The sequence below is a fragment of the Semicossyphus pulcher genome, unplaced genomic scaffold (assembly GCF_022749685.1).
Source record: "Semicossyphus pulcher isolate SPU_LCO1_2020_fin unplaced genomic scaffold, fSemPul1.0.p SCAF_4, whole genome shotgun sequence".
Taxonomy (NCBI): Eukaryota; Metazoa; Chordata; class Actinopteri; order Labriformes; family Labridae; genus Semicossyphus; species Semicossyphus pulcher.
In genome coordinates, this window is record NW_027211715.1 from 34,415,001 (window position 1) to 34,439,061 (window position 24,061).

The following is a 24,061-nucleotide window of genomic DNA, read 5'->3' on the forward strand; positions in this document are numbered from 1 at the left end:
ATATTCACAACAGGCAGCCAGGAACCCTTGTCCAAAATAATCACTACCTGTGATCATAAAACCAAGTAAACTTAACAATTTGCAAGCAGAAACCCAGAAACCCCTTGTAGATTTGGCCCCCCTAATTTGCCTCATGTCTACGACGTTGGCTCTTGCAGGTTTTCCAGAAACTCCTCTATTTCTCTGCACATTCTGCCTCTGTCTTTAGCCTTCTCCAAATATCTGATGCTGTTCTCACGGAAGAAGGATTTTTCAGGTATCTCTGCTGCTTTCATGTGATATTGTATTGACCTGTCGGATTCATTTAGAACAAAGAATAAATACTTTGCATAGTAGTTATAAAGCATCTGTTTGTCTGCAGGTTCTACATCACTTTGGAGCAGTTCCTGGTATATCTCCTCAGCTTTAGCCTGGCTGTGATCTGACTTTGTATAGATAGATGCAAGGTGTATTTTCTTCATGAGTGGGGAATGAGGGTACAGAGAAACCACCTCCTCATGGAGACTGATGGCTCTGTCCATCATGCCTGGTCTTGGGCGACTCTTACTGAAAAACATAATCTTCCATCTGTAGCAGAGCGCAACACATCTCTTCAGATAACGCTGATCTGGATGTGTTTTCAGAGCCTCCTCTGCCAAATCAATGGCCTCATCAACAGATATGTGGTGTCTGTAAACTCTTAGTAATGGTCTTATACCACTGTAGCTGCTGACGGGGTTCCTCAACACCTGACTTCCTAACTCTCGAGCTTCATCTTCAATTGTTTTCTTTGTTTTACCAAGTCCCAGAAGGTAGACAGCAGCAAGGTACAAGTTCTCTGGATCCTGTTCCTTGGCATGTCTCATTTTCTCCAAGAGGTCAGCATCTACCCCTGTGTCGCTTCGCTTATGGGCACTCCAGAACCCTAACACATAGCTGGTGTTCCACTCCACCATGTCTGGCTGCATCCTGATGGCTTTCTCAAAGCAGTCTGCAGCCAGCAGCTGTTGTTTTGCGCTGAAGTTCATCAGGGTCCAGGCTTTTTCAGCGTAGATCTCTGGATGGAGCTCATCCTGGGATGGAGATGGATATTCTCTCATCAGAGCATCAACCTTTGACAGGTAAGCCTGACTCTCTGCTGGTTCTCCCAGGTGGTGGTGCAGCCAGGCCAGGTTCCCATAGTTCACCACTAACCAGGGACCCTCATCTGCGTTTCTCACCTGCTTGAAGGCGTCTGCAGCCTTGTTGAACAGACTCTTAGCATCTTCAGTGAACCCCAGCTTGTACTGAATGAACCCCCGCAGGTTGTAAATGTGGCCCAGCCATCTGTTTCCCTCCTCAGTGCCGATGTCTTCTAGAAAGTCCCTTTGCTGTAATAGAAATGACGTTCGGCGGTCCAGATCCCAGGTGAAGTGGCACTGCAGGGACTCCAGTGATGTTTGATTGTGAGCAGCACTGATGGAGAATAAAAACAACAAACATTCAAACACATCAGCAGTAAGTGAATGCTCTGAAATGGTGTAAGGACCATTGAAAGGACAGAAGTAAAGCTTTCCTGTTTTTTCTATCTTAAGTAAATCAAAAAGAAGATGAAGACAGACACTCCTGTCTACACCAGCGGACCTGAGGAGGAGCAGTTTAACATGGGTCCTAAGTGTATCGCATTATATTCATATGGTGTTCTATATGGAGCCTGTAGACGGCCCTTCATCAACACATCTGGGGTCTACATGGAAAATGGGGACAGAATTGGATAGTATGTCCAGTATCCCAGTTGCCACCCCTCCCCACTCGAGGACACGCCTCCAGTGGATGATAGGCCTTCTGGCCCATTCTCAATTTTCACACTCACAGACTAGTGGACTTTGGATATATGAGGGCTTAGGGCCGTCCTACTGTCCAATCAACAAGTGGCTCTGATGCAGACTTTTCAACACCAAATTGCACTTATATGCATACTCAGACTTTTCTGTGTGGCTTGCCAGAGCGAAGTTAATAAAGTTTAAACCATTAAATTTAGACAAATTCAACCAATCCAATTTTTTTGTGACTTTGCAATCTTGGCCGATTGCTGCAACTTGTCTGCAAATTTGGCCAATCTTCGAAATCCACACGTTGTCATAAACGTCACCATGCATGTACGTTCAGCGTTGTAACGCAGCTCCAGTGTGATCCTTTCCCTTTCATGAGCTTCCTAATCCGGCCTCGTCCTACAGAGTCTTTAAGGAGACTCTATACAGTGAATCCATAATAATTCATCCAACACTCGATGTCTTCTTCTAATTTTTCAATGTTTACGTGTTGAAAAATGTTAGCCGTCCACTTAGCCACCTCCTGATGACATTTGTTGAGTCTATGGACCAATCAGAGACTAGTTTTCTATCTTTCCACCAACCAGAGGCTCTGTTACTGATGTTTGTGTCAGCGCTGATCTCAAACAGTCATTGTCCAGTGAGATAATAATCCTCCTGTCTCCTTTGAATGGTTTTATTCTGCCAGACTCAGACTCAATATGCAATATACAAGATTTCATGGACGTAAGCCATGGCAATCAGCGATACACGCGTTGCATGCATATGGAAAGCCACAAGGGTCAAAACGTGTAGTCTGACGTTCGCATTGATATGTCGAATATGGACGTCTTAACAGGGAAAAATATAACGTCATAACACGCTAAAAACGCCTTAAGACATTAGAAAATGACCTGTTAACAAGTGAGTTTTTAACTTGTTAAGGGGTTTTGACCATAAAGGCTTCCATGCTATTGGTTGGCTTCAACATACCCACCCCTTTTATGACGTACGTGCTGCGTTGGGCTGTACGTATGTCTACGCTGGGTTATGTGGGCTCTTGCTGGTGGGTACATTTGGGCTACGTAGCTATCACTTGACTTACACGCAACTGTGACGTAGTATGTGGAACAGTCCATTGTGAAATAAGTAGTGTCTATTCCAACCAGAGTGACTTGGTTAATATTCTAATTAAGGCAAAAGTTGAAATGATAAACTGTACTCCACATTTTCTGCTAGTTGTCGTTCTGATCCAGACGGTGAACAGCACACGTTTTCATCCAGGTCTCAATTATACAAGAATTTCTTTCTAAACACAAATGTGATGTCTGACACAAGAAAGCTGATTCCTAATTAACAGTCTGTTCATGAAAAGATCAAAGTTGAATCAGATTATTTTTTACATAATAGTCACAAAGTATAATTCACACGACCATCACATTAAAAACATACCCATCGGCTGCACTAAAAATGTCGCCATTAATCAGAAAAGATCTCAACAAGTGTACATCGGGCATGCAGAACATCAACCGCCTTCCAATGTATTAAATTCAACAGGTTACCACTTGTGCTCCAATACTGCCACCTAGTGGGCGTGTAGGCGAGCACACCACATTAAATGAAAGTACACAAGCTACATTTTTCCTCCATAAGTAACCAGTACAAAAATGGCGATTTTAATGTCACTGTAAATTCATATCATTTCTAAACCCCAGTTCAATAAATATTGTATCCTGACCTCAATTCATACGAGGTTTATTGAGCGGGGAACTGTTTTCTGTCTTCCAACGACTGTATGTTGGGATTCCCCTCAGAAACGGATCAAGTGGTATCACCCAAAATTATACGTCAAGTTAAACAAGTTAAAAACTCACTTGTTAACAGGTCATTTTCTAACGTCTTAAGGCGTTTTTAGCGTGTTATGACGTTATATTTTTCCGTGTTAAGACGTCCATATATGACATATTAATGCGAATGTTGGACTACACGTTTTGATCCTTGTGGCTTTCCATACATGCACATCACCAAGGCTAATATCATGAATAAGGTCACTCACACAACTATGCAACAACTACGCGCTACAACAGAATCCACAGCCCACTCGCCTCTCTCTCGCTAACCTGGAGCTGGTACGTGCACACACATGAACCCTACACACGCACACTTGTGTGTCGCTGTAAAGCTTTTCACGGTATGAACAGCAGGTCTATCATCATTCAGTCGCAACAAACATAGGCAAGAGATCGAAAAATATTCCCCTACCTTAAAAAAGAATGGACCACAAACTCTGGTACAGCTTTTTAGAAGTGAATCCAAAGTCAGCAAGTAATGAGCTCTGTTTTCTCTTTGACATATTTCCCGACTTTATGCGCACATATTTCTCACCGAGTGTAACCATGAAGTCGAAGCGGAAACAAAACCACAGCTTTTCGCTGTGTACGGGGTAACGTTGGGTTCTCTAAACTATACATGGTTTGCGAACCATTTGCAACAGCGCCACCCTTGGAGGAAGGCCTTACCAGAAACAACCGCGTATTCAATGACAATATGCTGTAATAGGAAACACCACAACAATATTTTTCTGTTGGCTATTCATATTTGTGAATCAATGTTTCACAATTTGAGTAATAGATACTGGACATAGTAAGCTTTTAAAATACATTTTCAGTGACAAATCATTTTTTAAAGATTTTTCTAGAGACCCCCCAAAATGTAGCTGTTGAGGCTTTCAGGGGGTCTCAAGTGTCAATCAGGGGTCTCGGACTCCCCGAGGCTGTGTTTCGCTCCCTGGCTGTAGCTGCTAACTCACTTCCTTGTGTCTTTTGGACTTGGACTATGTTGACGTGGTGTACACCCTCCTCAACCCTCGACTCTGCCTATCACTCTGCATGGAGATGTATTACCGGTGATGCCGATGATACACATCATTATGTCCTGTACAATAAGGTTGGATGCTCTTCTCTCCAGGAGAGACATAATTCATTTTCAACTTATAATTTATAAATCTCTAATTGGATAATTAACATCTTACCTAACATCATTCATTTCTAGGTTGGGCTTTATCAGACACACTTGTCAAACTGGTTTTGCTACATGTTCCTCGAGTTAGGTCAGAGCTGGGAAAGACTGCTTTTAGTTATTCTGCACCTGACTCCTGGAACAGCCTACAACAACTCCTTGATGTCAATGCATTTTTAACTTTTGGACATCTTACACATTTCATTTTAAACCTCCCAACCTGTATTTGTAATTGTTTTAGATTAGAGTATTTTATTTATTTTACTTTAATTTTAATTATGAACTATTTTAGGTCATTTTATGCTTTTTCTTATTTTATCCTTCCTTTTCATTGTTTTATCTTTGTGTGAAAATATCCCCGTTTAGTGATTTAAATGGCCTTTTATTTATCTGTCTTCTGGTTCTTTTAACGCTTTGTTGTCTGTCTTTTGATTGCTTTTGTAATGGACTCGTATCATTGTAAATGAGGGTTGCCCCTCAATGATGTCTCAAGTATGAATTAGTTTGATTGGTTGATTGATTGATTTAAATTGGATGACGTTTACTTATTAACAGAGGTTTTATATACGGTGGCAATCCTTATTTTCAGATCTCAGTCCTTCTACTTTCACTTCCTCCATAAAAACAACAAACATTTGATCAGTAGTGATTATTTAAAACTTGGAAATAAATACAAATATTAATTTCCCTTTGACCCGAGCAGAAAGGACAGAAAACAGAATAATTATAAAGTAAATTCAGAATAAAAGACTAAAGGAATGGTCCATGTCTCAATAATGAGAATAATAATAAACTAATAGTGATTATTTCCTCCTCTAATGATATAAAATGCAGAAGCAGATACTCACCTCATCTTTCTGCTGTTTCTTCCGCTCACTTTTTCTTGAATCTTTGTAAGTTAAACAGATTGTTGCTCCTGATGCTGCTCTGGTTTCAGTGACTCCACCTTCTGATCGAATGTAAGCGACGTGATGTTGAGCAGCAGCTTTAAATGTTCTGCAGTCAGAGCAAATCTTAGAGGCGTGACATCTGGGCGTCATAGATCCGCCCTTCTTCATCAGCCTGACTTTCACTTTCCTTTCCAAACAATGGAAACTTACAGACACATATTTGTCAGAGTTCATTATAAAGTAAAAACATGAATCAACCAAGTTTTAACTTTAGTTCTTTTCATGAGTTGATGTCAGGTTGGACTCAGTTTCTCTTCTTGATGCTAAAATATGCCACATTAAGTGAATCAAATCAAAGCTAACGTGCTGCACCTTCCCATCAGATGGTCATAGTCAGCTTTCATGTGCATTATTAGAAACACATTTTAATCTGAAGGTGTTTTTAAACTTCTGCACAAAAAAGGATCTTGTGTGATACATTAACAATATTTACAGATTACACTGAAGAGATATCCTATTATAACATGACGTATTGTCAGTACTGTAAGAACAAACAACTTTCAGGTTTATTGTGTGTACAAACTATATTTATTTGTATTGTGTACAGCTTTAACACAGCTTTACATACTTTATATGAACACAATCAGCATGTGGATATAATATTTAGGTTATACACCAAATTAACTATTAGTGTTGTTCTTCAAAGCTTACAGCAAAGCACGTTTCATATAGAATCCATTATGTTCTTGTTTAAACTTAAAATACAGCGTTAAAGAAAAAATCAACATGACAGGAACATAATAAATGTTTACATGTGAGTTAAATAAAGAACAATCAAAATCTACTTTAATCAAAATTCACACAAAGTATTGATAACGTGTATGTTTTAAATCAATGAGTCTGTACAGATGTTTTTAAAGCCGTATTTTCCTTTGATTAAGAACAAGCCCACACAACCCAAATATTTGAAATGTGCTCAAATTATTATAAATATAATATGTATGTTATAATATATATTCACAACAGGCAGCCAGGAACCCTTGTCCAAAATAATCACTACCTGTGATCATAAAAACAAGTAAACTTAACAATTTGCAACTATAATTACTACCAGTTTTAGTGTCACGCTGTGCTGCAGTTCTGTGAGTGATTTGTCCACGTGGTGTTGCCGTACCTCAACAGAAGCCATCCTGTGTCTGCTGACGGTGGGTACAATCAATTTTGATCTCTTTACTGTCTCTCTGTTTTACGACTTTAAAAATGATTTTAAAGCTTAAACAATATAAAGTTATGAGAGCATAAAACATATCTAATTTGGAATATTTTAATCAGCTAGCTAACGGCACATACAATCTGAGCATGCTAGCTAGCTAGGTCAGCGTAACGTTATAATCCGGTTTCAATCAGTTGTTTTTTTTACTTTTTGTTCTTTGCTTTGACTTTTTAGTAGAGCTGAAGATATGACAGGAAATGCAGTAAAGACAGATGTTCAGTGTATTTCAAACTGAGAGCCTGAGTGGAAAACTTGGAAGCCTTATTGAGCGAAGGCTACGTATCCATACGCCACTTTGTGCTGGGACTGTAACTGTGGACATAAATATTATTCTGCTTGAATTAATTAGAAAATGCATAGAGTGGAAAATAATGTTTGTAGGAGCCAAAAGTGTGATTCTTGTGCCATCATTTAATTGTGATGTTTGGTTTGAACTGTGGGTGTCGCTGTGCCACTGCAGCGCGGTTATAAAGGTAGGAAGTTCACTGTCGAGGTCAGGTGTTTGATCCGGGAAGGCCAAACGGTTTTTGACCTCTAAAGCGCAAAGGTTTGTTGTCAGCCTAAGTTGTGTGTTTTGTTGCTGTGCACTGGAGACGGACTATATTAACCTGGATTTATGGAGACATCAATGAAAGAACTGTTTTAACTGCAGTCCGGTCTGGCTGCTGATCATCATTTAACGTCCAGTGCAAACAACGGTGAAGCGCGTCAGCCAGGTCACTCCTGGGAGGTGGACACCTCAGTACTGCAGTACTAGACTGTTCTCCTTCAACAATACTGTTGGTCAAAACAGGCAGTATTTTGAGTGCTTATCAATCAACGGTCACTAACATTAGCTATCGTAGCTAGGTTCTTAAAATGGAAATTAGAAATTTAACAAGCCAAAGAAATTGTTGCTCAGAGGCAAATTTCAAACGTTAAAGCCTTTACTGTGATATATTCCACCAAAGCCTACATGAAGTCTGAGTAAAGTGTTATTTATCTTTAGCTACACATGGACTTTAAGTGGACACTTTTAGCTTTTATTTATTGCATTAATCTAATCTAATACACTATTCAACCCTGTCTACTAGATATTTCACTTGACTTTGGGTGGATTAAAGGCGGACAAAGATCTGGACAGTTACACCAGAGTCCAGGGTTCAAGTCTACACTCCGGCCTAGGTTCAGGCAAAGAAAGCACTTTGGTTAAGATTAGGCAAAGATTGTGATTTTGGTTAAATGATAATAATAATCTAATGTCCCAGGTTCCCTGCTGGTCATAGACTGTATATAAGAAGTGGACGTCGCCTCATGTCGTCACCCATTGGTTTGTGAGCTGCTATTTTGAAGCCTTAAGGTTTGGCATTTTGGCCGTCGCCATCTTGTTTTTTGAAGTTTAACTTGAATTGTTCGTCACTATCCTGGTTGAAAGTCTGCAGTGGAAGCAACTCGACAATCACAGGCAGTCTAACCCTGAAGTATACCCTACTTTATCGTATCTTTTACTCTAAATGGGACCATCATTTACAAAACGATCATCATGCTGTATTGAAGAAGACTTGAATATACACTTCTTGGTGGAAACCCAGAAACCCCTTGTAGATTTGGCCCCCCTAATTTGCCTCATGTCTACGACGTTGGCTCTTGCAGGTTTTCCAGAAACTCCTCTATTTCTCTGCACAGTCTGCTTCTGTTTTTAGCCTTCTCCAAATATCTGATGCTGTTCTCACGGAAGAAGGATTTTTCAGGTATCTCTGCTGCTTTCATGTGATATTGTACTGACCAGAAGGGATCTTGTCGAACAAAGAATAAATACTTTGCATAGTAGTTATAAAGCATCTGTTTGTCTGCAGGTTCTACATCACTTTGGAGCAGTTCCTGGTATATCTCCTCAGCTTTAGCCTGGCTGTGATCTGACTTTGTATAGATAGATGCAAGGTCAATTTTCTTCTTGAGTGAAGACTGAGGGTACAGAGAAACGACCTCCTCATGGAGACTGATGGCTCTGTCCATCATGCCTGGTCTTGGGCGACTCTTACTGAAAAACATAATCTTCCATCTGTAGCAGAGCGCAACACATCTCTTCAGATAACGCTGATCTGGATGTGTTTTCAGAGCCTCCTCTGCCAAATCAATGGCCTCATCAACAGATATGTGGTGTCTGTAAACTCTTAGTAATGGTCTTATACCACTGTAGCTGCTGACGGGGTTCCTCAACACCTGACTTCCTAACTCTCGAGCTTCATCTTCAGTTGTTTCCCCTGTTTTACCAAGTTCCACAAGGTAGACAGCAGCGAGGTACAAGTTCTCTGGATCCTGTTCCTTGGCATGTCTCATTTTCTCCAAGAGGTCAGCATCTACCCCTGTGTTGCTGTGATTATGGGTCTTCACTAACCCTAAGACATAGCTGGTGTTCCACTCCACCATGTCCGGCTGCATCCTGACAGCTTTCTTAAATAAATCAACAACCAGCTCTCTGTCTTTGCTGAAGTTCATCAGGGTCCAAGCCTTTTCAGCGTAGATCTCTGGATGGAGCTCATCCTGGGATGGAGATGGATATTCTCTCATCAGAGCATCAACCTTTGACAGGTAAGCCTGACTCTCTGCTGGTTCTCCCAGGTGGTGGTGCAGCCAGGCCAGGTTCCCATAGTTCACCACTAACCAGGGACCCTCATCTGCGTTTCTCACCTGCTTGAAGGCGTCTGCAGCCTTGTTGAACAGACTCTTAGCATCTTCAGTGAACCCCAGCTTGTACTGAATGAACCCCCACAGGTTGTAAATGTGGCCCAGCCATCTGTTTCCCTCCTCAGTGCCGATGTCCTCGAGAAAGTCCCTTTGCAGTAATAGAATTGACCTTTGGCGGTCCAGATCCCAGGTGAAGTGGCACTGCAGGGACTCCAGTGATGTTTGATTGTGAGCAGCACTGATGGAGAATAAAAACAACAAACATTCAAACACATCAGCAGTAAGTTAATGCTCTGAAATGGTGTAAGGACCATTGAAAGGACAGAAGTAAAGCTTTCCTGTTTTTTCTATCTTAAGTAAATCAAAAAGAAGATGAAGACAGACACTCCTGTCTACACCAGCGGACCTGAGGAGGAGCAGTTTAAGGTTCTTGGGAGCCAGCATCAAAATGATCCTCTCATGGTCATAATACATCGACACCCTGGCAAAGGAAACTCTAAAACAGCTAAGATGTCGTACAGCATCTTATCCATCCTAAGCTCTTGTTAACTCTATACGTGAAGCAATAGAAAGCATCTGACCCGAAGCTTTGTGACCTGGTTTGTGCACAGCCCAGGAAAGGACCGCTCCGCAGCAGGTGATTCTAACTGCTCTGGACATGATTTGTACCCATCTACGAAGCATAAGTGATGTTGGTGAGGTGAGGTGCTTCCAGAAAGCCCAATTAATACTAAAAGACCACTGGTGGACCCAGTGGTGGAGAGAAAGTAGTGCCCTCTTGGATGCCCCTCTGATAAATGAAACATGATACAGTTTCTTCTAAGATGGAGAAGATATGATGAAACACCCTCATGGGCCTCCTTCCAGTGGAGGAAACACTAATAAGCGCTCCTTTGGGTGCCCTCAGCCTGGCAGGACCAATTTCACATTAGTCTTGACCCTCTCAGTTCATTTTCAACTTCAAGGTTTGTTATTAACGGATGCAGATGAAAATCCCTCGGGACTTTTTAACCAATCAGAGCCAAGAAACAAACAAACTTGACTTAATGGTGGGTTGATTCAGGAGGTTAGATTCAATCAAATGCTGTCATATCAGAGGATTCTGACGGTTAAAAGAAAAAGTATTTCCTTGCTTGCTCAATGTGGAATTTTTGGGTCTCTTTAAATAAAACTTTATTAATCCTGAAGGAAATCTGGCACTGTAATTTCCTTCAGGATCAATAAAGTTTTATCTTATCTTAAACAGTACGGTCTAATCCTGCCCAATATGTAAAGTGTCAAGTGATAACTTTTTGGGGATTGGGTATCGTATTAAAAGTACTTTCTTTACTTGAATAGCCAACAGTTATAAATGTTACGTGAACTAGCGTACATTTAGTTTCATATTGACAAGAGCAGATTCAACAATCCACATAAGCAGCAGCCATCTTGGTTGTTTATAAAACGCCACAATGTCCTTTCTTTGGAAAGTCAGCTATTGTTATTTCAAAATCGTATTCCAAACTACACTGAACAAAAATATAAACGCAACACTTTTGTTTTTGCTCCCATTTTTCATGAGCTGAACTCAAAGATCAAAGACTTTTTCTATGAACACAAAAGGCCGATTTCTCTCAAATATTGTTCACAAATTTGTCTAAATCTGTGTTAGTGAGCGCTTCTCCTTTGCCGAAATAATCCATCCACCTCACAGGTGTGGCATATCAAGATGCTGATTAGACAGCATGATTATTGCACAGGTGTGCCTTAGGCTGGCCACAATAAAAGGCCACTCTAACATGTGCAGTTTTACTGTATTGGGGGGGTCCGGGGGGGTCAGAAAACCAGTCAGTATCTGGTGTGACCACCATTTGCCTCACGCAGTGCAACACATCTCCTTCACATAGAGTTGATCAGGTTGTTGATCGTGGCCTGTGGAATGTTGATCCACTCCTCTTCAATGGCTGCCAAGCTGCTGGATGTTGGCAGGAACTGGAACACGCTGTCGTACACACCGATCCAGAGCATCCCAAACATGCTCAATGGGTGACATGTCCGGTGAGTATGCTGGCCATGCAAGAACTGGGATGTCTTCAGCTTCCAGGAGTTGTGTACAGATCCTTGCAACATGGGGCCGTGCATTAACATGCTGCACCATGAGGTGATGGTCGTGGATGAGTGGCACAACAATGGGCCTCAGGATCTCGTCACGGTATCTCTGTGCATTCAAAATGCCATGAAAAAAATGCACCTGTGCTCGTTGTCCATAACATACGCCTGCCCATACCATAACCCCACCGCCACCATGGGCCACTCGATTCACAACGCTGACATCAGCAAACCGCTCACCCACACAACACCATACACGCTGTCTGCCATCTGCCCTGTACAGTGAAACCCGGGATTCATCCGTGAAGAGAACACCTCTCTAAAGTGCCAGACGCCATCGAATGTGAGCATTTGCCCACTCAAGTCGGTGGCGAGGACGAACTGCAGTCAGGTGGAGACTCCGATGAGGACGACGAGCATGCAGATGAGCTTCCCTGAGACGGTTTCTGACAGTTTGTGCAGAAATTCTTTGGTTATACAAACCGATTGTTGCAGCAGCTGTCTGGGTGGCTGGTCTCAGACGATCTTGGAGGTGAAGATACTGGATGTGGAGGTCCTGGGCTGGTTGGGTTACACGTGGTCTGTGGTTGTGAGGCCGGTTGGATGTACTGCCAAATTCTCTGAAACGCCTTTAGAGACGGCTTATGGTAGAGAAGTGAACATTCAATTCACGGGCAACAGCTCTGGTGGACATTCCTGCAGTCAGCATGCCAATCGCACACTCCCTCAAAACTTGCGACATCTGTGGCATTGTGCTGTGATAAAACTGCACATGTCAGAGTGGCCTTTTATTGTGGCCAGCCTAAGGCACACCTGTGCAATAATCATGCTGTCTAATCAGCATCTTGAGATGCCACACCTGTGAGGTGGATGGATTATCTCGGCAAAGGAGAAGCGCTCACTTACATAGATTTAGACAAATTTGTGAACAATATTTGAGAGAAATCGGCCTTTTGTGTTCGTAGAAAAAGTCTTTGATCTTTGAGTTCAGCTCATGAAAAATGGGAGCAAAAACAAAAGTGTTGCGTTTATATTTTTGTTCAGTGTAATTGAAGTATTTGTTTATGCTTTGTTTTTATTGCGTGACGGACCAACCACTTACAGTTCATGGTGCAACCTGTGTTATAAAATGATGATTAAATTAACCTTGAACCTTCATACCGCTGCAGCTGATAACTCACTTACTTGTACCTTTTTAAGGAAGGACGTTTACTTATTAACAGAGGTTTGATATTCTGTGTGAGATCTAAGTTCTTCTACTTTCACTTCCTCCATAAAAACAACAAACATTTGATCAGTAGTGATTATTTAAAACTTGGAAATAAATACAAATATTAATTTCCCTTTGACCCGAGCAGAAAGGACAGAAAACAGAATAATTATAAAGTAAATTCAGAATAAAAGACTAAAGGAATGGTCCATGTCTCAATAATGAGAATAATAATAAACTAAGAGTGATTATTTCCTCCTCTAATGATATAAAATGCAGAAGCAGATACTCACCTCATCTTTCTGCTGTTTCTTCCGCTCAGTTTTTCTTGAATCTTTGTAAGTTAAACAGATTGTTGCTCCTGATGCTGCTCTGGTTTCAGTGACTCCACCTTCTGATCGAATGTAAGCGACGTGATGTTGAGCAGCAGCTTTAAATGTTCTGCAGTCAGAGCAAATCTTAGAGGCGTGACATCTGGGCGTCATAGATCCGCCCTTCTTCATCAGCCTGACTTTCAGACTTTCCTTTCCAAACAATGGAAACTTACAGACACATATTTGTCAGAGTTCATTATAAAGTAAAAACATGAATCAACCAAGTTTTAACTTTAGTTCTTTTCATGAGTTGATGTCAGGTTGGACTCAGTTTCTCTTCTTGATGCTAAAATATGCCACATTAAGTGAATCAAATCAAAGCTAACGTGCTGCACCTTCCCATCAGATGGTCATAGTCAGCTTTCATGTGCATTATTAGAAACACATTTTAATCTGAAGGTGTTTTTAAACTTCTGCACAAAAAAGGATCTTGTGTGATACATTAACAATATTTACAGATTACACTGAAGAGATATCCTATTATAACATGACGTATTGTCAGTACTGTAAGAACAAACAACTTTCAGGTTTATTGTGTGTACAAACTATATTTATTTGTATTGTGTACAGCTTTAACACAGCTTTACATACTTTATATGAACACAATCAGCATCTGGATATAATATTTAGGTTATACACCAAATTAACTATTACACTGTGTGCACAATTATTAGGCAAGTTGCACTTTTGAGGATTAGTTTTATTAGTCAACAACAACAGTGCTCTTGGTCAATCCAAAATGTTAATAAACCTCAAACCTGAATATTTAAGACAGTGAAAGTGAGGTTTTGGCTTTTGTACGAGAATAGCTGTGCATGCACAATTATTAGGCAACTATAAGTGTGCAGAATTATTACGCAACTCACAGAAAAACAAAAATATTCCCATCTCACTTCTTTATTTTCATCTTTTAACAACTCAAACTTTACAAATAAACATTTCTGACATTTCAAAAAAGAAATCAGTGACCAATATAGCCACCGTTCTTTTCAATAACACTCAAAAGTCTTCCATCCATGGAAGTCTGTCAGTGTCTTGATCACTTGACCATCTACTTTTTTTGCAGCAGCAACCACAGCCTCCCAGACACTGTTCAGAGAGGTGTACTGTTTTCCTTCACTGTACATCTCACGTTTAAGACGGGCCCACAAGTTCTCAATAGGGTTTAGGTCAGGTGAAGAAGGGGGCCATGTCATTATTCTTTCATCGTTAAGGCCTTCACGGGCTAGCCACGCAGTGGAGTACTTTGATGCATGAGATGGAGCATTGTCCTGCATAAAAATCATGGTCTTCTTGAAAGATGCAGACTTTTTCCTGTACCACTGTGTGAAGAAAGTGTCTTCTAGAAACTGGCAGTAGGTTTGGGAGTTGAGTTTGAGTCCATCTTCAACCTGAAAAGGTCCATCAAACTCATCTTTAATTATTCCAGCCCATACCAGTACCCCACCTCCACCTTGCTGGCGTCTGAGTCAGAGTGGAGCTTTGTGCCCATTGCTGATCCAGCCACGGGCCCATCCATCTGGTCCATCAAGAGTCACTCTCATCTCATCAGTCCATAAAACCTCTGAAAAATCTGTCTTCAGATATTTCTTGGCGTAGTCGCAGCGTTTCAACTTATGTGTCTTGTTCAGTGGTGGTCGGGTTTCAGCCTGTCTTACCTCGGCCATGTCTCTGAGCACTGAACACCTTGTACTTCTGGACACTCCAGGTAGGTTGCAGTTCTGGAATATGACAGCACTGGAGGATAACGGGTTCCTGGTAGCTTCACGTTTGATTCTTCTCAAATCTTTGGCGGTTAATTTGCGTCTTATTCTCTCAACACGTTTCTTGCGACCCTTTTGGCTATTTGCACCAAAACGTTTGATGGTTCTGTGGTCACGTCCTAATATCTTGGCAATTTCAAGAGTGCTGCATCCCTCTGAAAGATGTTTTATAGTTTTTGACTTTTCAGAGTCTGTTAGATCTCTTTTCTGGCCCATTTTGCCTAAAGAAAAGAAGCTGCCTAATAATTGTGCACACCTGATATAGGGTGTTGATCTCCTAAGGCCACGCCCTCCCTCATTACACAAATGCACATCACCCAGTATGCTTAAATCCAATAGGCATTCATGTTATTCAGCTTGGAGTTGGAAAGTATACATAAAAATGACGATATGGTCAAAATACTCACTTGCCTAATAATTGTGCACGCAGTGTAGTGTTCGTCTTCAAAGCTTACAGCAAAGCACGTTTCATATAGAATCCATTATGTTCTTGTTTAAACTTAAAATACAGCGTTAAAGAAAAAATCAACATGACAGGAACATAATAAATGTTTACATGTGAGTTAAATAAAGAACAATCAAAATCTACTTTAATCAAAATTCACACAAAGTATTGATAACGTGTATGTTTTAAATCAATGAGTCTGTACAGATGTTTTTAAAGCCGTATTTTCCTTTGATTAAGAACAAGCCCACACAACCCAAATATTTGAAATGTGCTCAAATTATTATAAATATAATATGTATGTTATAATATATATTCACAACAGGCAGCCAGGAACCCTTGTCCAAAATAATCACTACCTGTGATCATAAAACCAAGTAAACTTAACAATTTGCAAGCAGAAACCCAGAAACCCCTTGTAGATTTGGCCCCCCTAATTTGCCTCATGTCTACGACGTTGGCTCTTGCAGGTTTTCCAGAAACTCCTCTATTTCTCTGCACATTCTGCCTCTGTCTTTAGTCTTCTCCAGATGTCTGATGCTGTTCTCACGGAAGAAGGATTTTTCAGGTATCTCTGCTGCGTTCATGTGATATTGTACTGACCTGTCGGATTCATTTAGAACAAAGAATAAATACTTTGCATAGTAGTTATAAAGCATCTGTTTGTCTGCATGTACTACATCACTTTGGAGCAGTTCCTGGTATATCTCCTTAGCTTTATCCTGGCTGTGATCTGACTTTGCATAGATAGATGCAAGTTCTATTTTCTTCATGAGTGGGGAATGAGGGTACAGAGAAACGACCTCCTCATGGAGACTGATGGCTCTGTCCATCATGCCTGGTCTTGGGCGACTCTTACTGAAAAACATAATCTTCCATTTGTAGCAGAGCGCAACACATCTCTTCAGATAACGCTGATCTGGATGTGTTTTCAGAGCCTCCTCTGCCAAATCAATGGCCTCATCAACAGATATGTGGTGTCTGTAAACTCTTAGTAATGGTCTTATACCACTGTAGCTGCTGACGGGGTTCCTCAACACCTGACTTCCTAACTCTCGAGCTTCATCTTCAATTGTTTCCTTTGTTTTACCAAGTCCCAGAAGGTAGACAGCAGCAAGGTACAAGTTCTCTGGATCCTGTTCCTTGGCATGTCTCATTTTCTCCAAGAGGTCAGCATCTACCCCTGTGTTGCTGTGATTATGGGTCTTCACTAACCCTAAGACATAGCTGGTGTTCCACTCCACCATGTCCGGCTGCATCCTGATGGCTTTCTTAAATAAATCAACAACCAGCTCTCTGTCTTTGCTGAAGTTCATCAGGGTCCAGGCTCTTTCAGCGTAGATCTCTGGATGGAGCTCATCCTGGGATGGAGATGGATATTCTCTCATCAGAGCATCAACCTTTGACAGGTAAGCCTGACTCTCTGCTGGTTCTCCCAGGTGGTGGTGCAGCCAGGCCAGGTTCCCATAGTTCACCACTAACCAGGGACCCTCATCTGCGTTTCTCACCTGCTTGAAGGCGTCTGCAGCCTTGTTGAACAGACTCTTAGCATCTTCAGTGAACCCCAGCTTGTACTGAATGAACCCCCGCAGGTTGTAAATGTGGCCCAGCCATCTGTTTCCCTCCTCAGTGCCGATGTCCTCGAGAAAGTCCCTTTGCAGTAATAGAAATGACGTTCGGCGGTCCAGATCCCAGGTGAAGTGGCACTGCAGGGACTCCAGTGATGTTTGATTGTGAGCAGCACTGATGGAGAATAAAAACAACAAACATTCAAACACATCAGCAGTAAGTTAATGCTCTGAAATGGTGTAAGGACCATTGAAAGGACAGAAGTAAAGCTTTCCTGTTTTTTCTATCTTAAGTAAATCAAAAAGAAGATGAAGACAGACACTCCTGTCTACACCAGCGGACCTGAGGAGGAGCAGTTTAAGGTTCTTGGGAGCCAGCATCAAAATGATCCTCTCATGGTCATAATACATCGACACCCTGGCAAAGGAAACTCTAAAACAGCTAAGATGTCGTACAGCATCTTATCCATCCTAAGCTCTTGTTAACTCTATACGTGAAGCAATAGAAAGCATCTGACCCGAAGCTTTGTGACCTGGTTTGTGCACAGCCCAGGAAAGGACCGCTCTGCAGCAGGTGATTCTAACTGCTCTGGACATGATTTGTACCCATCTACGAAGCATAAGTGATGTTGGTGAGGTGAGGTGCTTCCAGAAAGCCCAATTAATACTAAAAGACCACTGGTGGACCCAGTGGTGGAGAGAAAGTAGTGCCCTCTTGGATGCCCCTCTGATAAATGAAACATGATACAGTTTCTTCTAAGATGGAGAAGATATGATGAAACACCCTCATGGGCCTCCTTCCAGTGGAGGAAACACTAATAAGCGCTCCTTTGGGTGCCCTCAGCCTGGCAGGACCAATTTCACATTAGTCTTGACCCTCTCAGTTCATTTTCAATTTCAAGGTTTGTTATTAACGGATGCAGATGAAAATCCCTCGGGACTTTTTAACCAATCAGAGCCAAGAAACAAACAAACTTGACTTAATGGTGGGTTGATTCAGGAGGTTAGATTCAATCAAATGCTGTCATATCAGAGGATTCTGACGGTTAAAAGAAAAAGTATTTCCTTGCTTGCTCAATGTGGAATTTTTGGGTCTCTTTAAATAAAACTTTATTAATCCTGAAGGAAATCTGGCACTGTAATTTCCTTCAGGATCAATAAAGTTTTATCTTATCTTAAACAGTACGGTCTAATCCTGCCCAATATGTAAAGTGTCAAGTGATAACTTTTTGGGGATTGGGTGTCGTATAAAAAGTACTTTCTTTACTTGAATAGCCAACAGTTATAAATGTTACGTGAACTAGCGTACATTTAGTTTCATATTGACAAGAGCAGATTCAACAATCCACATAAGCAGCAGCCATCTTGGTTGTTTATAAAACGCCACAATGTCCTTTCTTTGTAAAGTCGCTCAAAGTCGCCTACTTGATGAAAAGTTCTGATTGCCCAGGCCTGAATCCAGTCCAATGGAAATCTGAACATGAGGGGGACCAGACGCATCTGCCAGAGAAAATAAAATATGAGCTTGCAGGTTGTTCTAGGTCCAGTGATAAGGTACCATTGCAGTGGAAACAACTTGATCCAGTTCCCCCTAGGCGGGCCTTAAAATGGAGTAACCACAATGAAAAGACCCCTCACAGGCAACATGGCAACAAGTAGGGCTTTTACCTGTGTTAGGTGGGCTTTAACTGGGTGTGTTTAACCTTTAACCTGGGTTCCTCTGAATTCAGGGGGAGATTGGGTCTCTTTCGAGCCAAGACAAGTCGGGACAATTTTAATTAAAAAATGCCAAATAAAAATCAGTCCCACCAGGATTTCGCGGGCATGTTCTGTGATTGTTGCTGCCTAAAATGCCTAACAACACTTCCGGTCGATTTCTGTGACACGACGCCAAATAAAATGTGGAAAAACCAAACGACACTAAAGTCAATAGACAGAAAATAGTCATTTGTTCTGCAAGTGTACATTCAATGCTATTCATATGTGCAAAGGAGTCTACACATTATATATTACCTTTACGCTGCGTTACTCTTTATTCCGTGGACGACTTACAGTATTTAGCATAGAAACATGGATAAATAAGCAGAAGACCGTGTTGGATTTATTGTTATTGAATCACTGAATAGAGTGTCCTTAAAGACACTAGTTTGAGGCTTGATTAGGAAGCTCATGGAAGAGAGACGATCTCATCCGAGCCTTGTTAGAACGGATCAGCTGTCTGCTTCACAGCAAAAACAAAAGTACTTTTCTAGCATGCGATGTAAACGGTGGCTTCCGATGTTTGTACAACATTGCAGACCTCAGGGGCCCCTATTGATTGAATTTGCGGGAACGTAACATCGCAGCTTCCGGGAGGGACCTTGAAATAGAAGTTTTAATGTCAATTTTCATAGAAAGCAGGTCTAGATGAGTTTGCTTCTGTGCCACCAGCCTGCAGAGCTCAGAGAGACTATCTGTGTATACTTTATTCAGATAACTGTATATACTGTTTTCTTTATTCAAAACTAATTGAAGTATTTGTTTAAGCTTTGGTTTTTTTGTGTGAACGAACAACCACTTACAGGTCATGGGTCATAAAATGATTTGTATGAACCTTCATACGGCTGCAGCTGCTCACTCACTCACTGGTACCTTTTAAAGGAAGGACGTTTATTTATTTACAGAGGTTTGATATTCTGTGGCACTTCCTCTGCAAACATTTGATCAGTAATGATTATTTTAAACTTGAAAATGAATACATCAATATTCATTTCCCTTTGACCCGAGCAGAAGGGGCAGAAAACATGATCATTGAGTGAGAAAAGCAGACGAGAGACTAAATGATTGGCTCATGTGTCAATAATAAGAATAGAGCAGCATTCATACATAAAGCAATTCAAAGTGCTTTACGCAATTACAAACAGAGCATCAAGAACATTAAAAGAAATGTGAGACGAAAAGTAAAAATGTACATAAGAAGTTCTGGAGTGCAGCAGTACAAAGAACGAAGTATATTCACATTATAAACACTTCAACAGCATCTAGAGTCTTGTTTGACAGTTTGTTAATGCGCTCCCCCTGCTGGCTGCTGGTTTTAATGTCTGTACTCGCCCTGTTATCTCTTTCAGTTGTTGGAGGAGAGACAATAAAGGGGGGGCGAAAAACACTACAGTCTCTCTTCATGGCTTCACAGCAGCAGCAGGAGAAGCTGGAGCTACTCCGTGGTTCATTTGGGTTTTTGCCTTGTGCATTCTTTATTTTCCCATGGGACCAGTAGACTTGTTTTTTGTTTTCTACGGCCCTTTGTGGGCTGGTCTGAGTGCCTGGCTGCTTTTGTTTGGTTTAGTTTTGTTTAGGTTGTTCTGTGGGTGGTCTTGTGATTTAAAGGTCCCATATCATGCAAAATTCACTTTGGAATGGTTTCCTAACAATAATATGCGCCCCCTGCCTGTCTACAAACCCCCCCGGAATGAGAAAAGTCTGTCCTCTCCTCTCTTGCTCCACTTCTCAGAAAATGTGTGCTGAAACAGCCCGATTGCAGCTTTTCCCTACATGACGTCATGAAGGGCAATAACACCTCCTCCAGGTTGGTGACCCCGCCCCAGATTAATGTTTGGTCTGCCCCCTGAAACTTCCTCGCGGGGGCTATTGTTTTCCTCTCGCAAACGCTGCTCCGGTAAAATAAACATGGCGAAGGTACGGGCGAAGCACGGCAGCTGCTCTGATGTTGGCTGCACAAACGAGCACAGGAGTCTATTTTTACCTCCTTCGTCTGAGGTTATGTTGCTTTACTGTATCGGCCTACCGAGCGTGATAGCCTGTTGAATGAGGTTTAGCATAGCAGCTAACGTAAGTTACTGTTGGTAACATAGTTTCCTTATACTACGTTAAAACCCGTTACCACTCTACAGCCCGCCGGCGGGCCGTCATCGCGATTACTACAACATTTGCCCTGCAGCTACGATGATAACTTGATGTTGCCACTCGTGTGTCACATCGTTGGAAAGCTACGATCAAGCTCAAGATTCGATTGATATGAACCATTAAAAGATCCAATCACCACAGCGGGTGCAATCAACGGCAACAGAACATAAACAAACATTTACCAAACTGACGTAACTCACCGATGAAGGCTCACTGTATTCCACTGATGCGTATTATTTTCATAAATTCCCTCCTGGTACATTGCTAAAGGTCCAGATGATATAATCCAGTAAAGTATTTAGTCCAAAAGCATTATTCCATCAGTAAGTATCCACGGATCGCCGTTCGTCGTTACTAATCGGCCGTCAGAAATGCCGCATTTCCCCGTGTATTTACTGTAATAACTTCATATTCCCTTTGAAGTGCCGCTCCGTTCCGCTATCAAAGTGGAGGCGAGCTTCTTAGCTTTCTATAGAGGTCTCATTTGAACCAATAGGAGCTTCCATTACTGATTCTCAGCCTACAATAGCCAACCAGAGTCGGTGTTGAAGGAAGGTGCACAGCTCATTATCATTTAAAGCTACAGACACAGAAACAGCTCATTCTCAGTAGAGCTCAGCAGACGGAGTTACAGGCTGGCTGAAGGCCAGGAACAAACTGGGTTTTTAGGCAACAGACTTCAAATTGACGTTCTGGGACCTCTGAGACCGAACCTGCTGAAAAGGAGTATCATATGGGACCTTTAATAAATCTTCTCTGACTTTTCATGATGTTTGGCCTCTTTAATTTGGAGCCTTTGGTGAGGTCGTAACGCAGTCGTCTCATCTTTGTCTTATCTTGTCTGTGTCTTTTTAGATGTTGGGGTGTTCTCAACGTTATTGAGTGATTACTGATGGGTAAACAAAAATTACACAGCTCTGAAGTCGCAGATTAGAGAGCCTTATTTTCCCGATGGACACAGATTCACAGACTGCTCTCGCCTTAAACGAAATGGATTCTCTTTACTAAACCACTCCAGAACGTCTTCCCAAGGAACAAGGATCACAATTTGCTCCATCTGTGCCGGGTGCAGCCCTTAGCTGCCCCGAAAACTGCCCCCACAGGGCTGCTGTGATGGAGAGATCCACGCTCAAAACTCACCAGTTGCTATTGAAGTTATGATGAATTATTATTGGTTTAATTATTGATTTCAATCATTTACAGCATGGTTGAAAAATATCAGCTGCAAAGTGCGCACCAAAGTAATAAATAAGTGTTGATTAAGCTAATGGAATGAAGTCATAACAAACTAATTACTGATTGTTTCCTCCTCTAATGATATATAAAATATAGATAGATAGATAGATAGATATAAAATGCAGAAGCAGATACTCACCTCATCTTTCTGCTCACGTTTTTCTTGAATCTCTGTAAGTTTAACAGGTTGTTGCTCCTGAGGCTGCTCTGGTTTCAGTGGTTCCAGCTTCTGGTCGAATGTTAATGTCCTGCAGTCATACTGGGTTTCCTTTAAACCGCCCTTCCTCATCAGCCTGCAATTGTCTGACTTTTCTTTCTCGGGAATGGAAACTTACGGGCACATATTTGGCAACACAAACACACAAACACACACACACACACACACACACACACACACACATTTAGACAGTGGGTGCAGAACTTGCTGCAGTCAGTGTGTCAGTCAGTGTGGCACAACCGTTAGAACAACAGTCTATTACAAACATTAGAATGATCACCGTGCAGAGCAGTTATACCAGTTCTGTGACGTGTGGTGCCGGTGCAGAGGAACAACAGAAGGATGAGTCTTGTTCTCTGTGTACAGTGAGGGAAATAATGATTTGATCCCTTGCCGATTTTGTAAGTTTGCCCACTGACAAAGAAATGAACCGTCTCTAATTTGAATGCTAAGTTTATGTTAAGGTTTTTATTTTTGATCCCCTAGCAAAACTTGACTTAGCACTTGTTGGAGAAACCCTTGTAAGCACAGAGGTCAGACGTTTCTTGTAGTTGGTCACCAGGTTTGCACACATCTCAGGAGGGATTTTGGTCCTCTCCTCTTTGCAGATCCTCAAGGTTTTGAAGCTGTCGCTTGGCAACTTGAAGCTTCAGCTCCCTACACAGATGTTCTATGGGGTTAAGGTCTGGAGACAGGCTAGGCCACTCCATGACCTTAATGTGCTTCTTCTTGAGCCACTCCTTTGTTGCCTTGGCCGTATGTTTTGGGTCATTGTCGTGCTGGAGGACTCATCCACGACCCATTCTCAGTGTCCTGGCTGAGGGAAGGAGCTTGTTGCCCAAGATTTCACGGTACATGGCCCCGTCCATCTTCCCCCAATGCGGTGAAGTCGTCCTGTCCCCTTAGCAGAGAAAATGCCCCAGAGCATAATGTTTCCACCTCCATGCTTGACGGAGGGGTTGGTGCTCTTGGGGTCATAGTCAACATTCCTCTTGTTACCTGTTCTGTTGGTCTTCTTGGTGACTGTGGTCCCAGCTGCCTTGAGTTCATTAACTAGCTCCTCCCGTGTAGCTCTGGGCCGATCCCTCACCTTTCTCATGATCATCGATACCCCACCAGGCGAGATCTTGCGTGGAGCCCCAGAACGAGGGCGATTGATGGTTATTTTGTGTTTCTTCCATTTTCTAATAATCGCACCAACAGTTGTCTCCTTCTCACCAAGCTGCTTGCTGATGGTCTTGCCGCCCGTTCCAGCCCTGTGCAGGTCTACAGTCTTGTCTCTGACATCCTTAGACAGCTCTTTGGTCTTGCCCATGTTGGAGAGGTTGGAATCTGATTGATTGATTGATTCTATGAGAGGTGTCTTTTACACAGGTGGGGAGTTGAGATTAGTAGTACTTTCTTAAAGTGAAAGGACCAATCTGTGTGCCTCAGGGGCACATAACCGGTCTGTGGGAGCCAGAATTCTTAGTGGTTGTTAGGGGATCAAATACTTATTCCACTCAACTTTTATATAATGTGATTTTCTGGAATTTTCTTTTCGATATTCCGCCTCTCACTGTTAAAATAAACCTACCATTAGAATTAGAGACTGTTCATTTCTTTGTCAGTGGGCAAACTTACAAAATCAGCAAGGGATC

General features: G+C 41.8%; 3 protein-coding genes across 3 annotated transcripts in view; all 3 read right to left on the bottom strand.

Moving 5' to 3' along the window:
* Positions 1 to 5,731, bottom strand: part of LOC138607548 (interferon-induced protein with tetratricopeptide repeats 1B-like) — a 5,915-nt gene extending 184 nt beyond the window's left edge. Inside the window, exons 1-2 of the mRNA XM_069680172.1 lie at positions 5,636 to 5,731; positions 1 to 1,434 (exon numbers count right to left, since the gene is read on the bottom strand). The exon at positions 1 to 1,434 is cut by the window's left edge and continues 184 nt beyond it. Of these exons, the coding sequence (XP_069536273.1) occupies positions 138 to 1,434; positions 5,636 to 5,640 (1,302 nt within the window). The 5' untranslated portion in view covers positions 5,641 to 5,731 and the 3' untranslated portion in view covers positions 1 to 137. The remainder of the gene's footprint in view (positions 1,435 to 5,635) is intronic.
* Positions 5,732 to 8,549: 2,818 nt separating this feature from the next.
* On the bottom strand, positions 8,550 to 13,301 carry LOC138607662 (interferon-induced protein with tetratricopeptide repeats 1-like). The gene is made up of 2 exons (XM_069680304.1): positions 13,209 to 13,301; positions 8,550 to 9,855 (listed from the first exon to the last, which is right to left on the bottom strand). The coding sequence occupies exons 1-2, from the start codon at positions 13,211 to 13,213 to the stop codon at positions 8,562 to 8,564; spliced, it is 1,299 nt and encodes a 432-aa protein (XP_069536405.1). The 5' UTR covers positions 13,214 to 13,301; the 3' UTR covers positions 8,550 to 8,561.
* Positions 13,302 to 13,860: 559 nt separating this feature from the next.
* Positions 13,861 to 22,413, bottom strand: LOC138607360 (interferon-induced protein with tetratricopeptide repeats 1-like). The gene is made up of 2 exons (XM_069679946.1): positions 22,344 to 22,413; positions 13,861 to 17,240 (listed from the first exon to the last, which is right to left on the bottom strand). Exons 1-2 carry the CDS (start codon positions 22,346 to 22,348, stop codon positions 15,947 to 15,949), a joined length of 1,299 nt encoding a protein of 432 aa, XP_069536047.1. The 5' UTR covers positions 22,349 to 22,413; the 3' UTR covers positions 13,861 to 15,946.
* Positions 22,414 to 24,061: the final 1,648 nt, after the last annotated feature.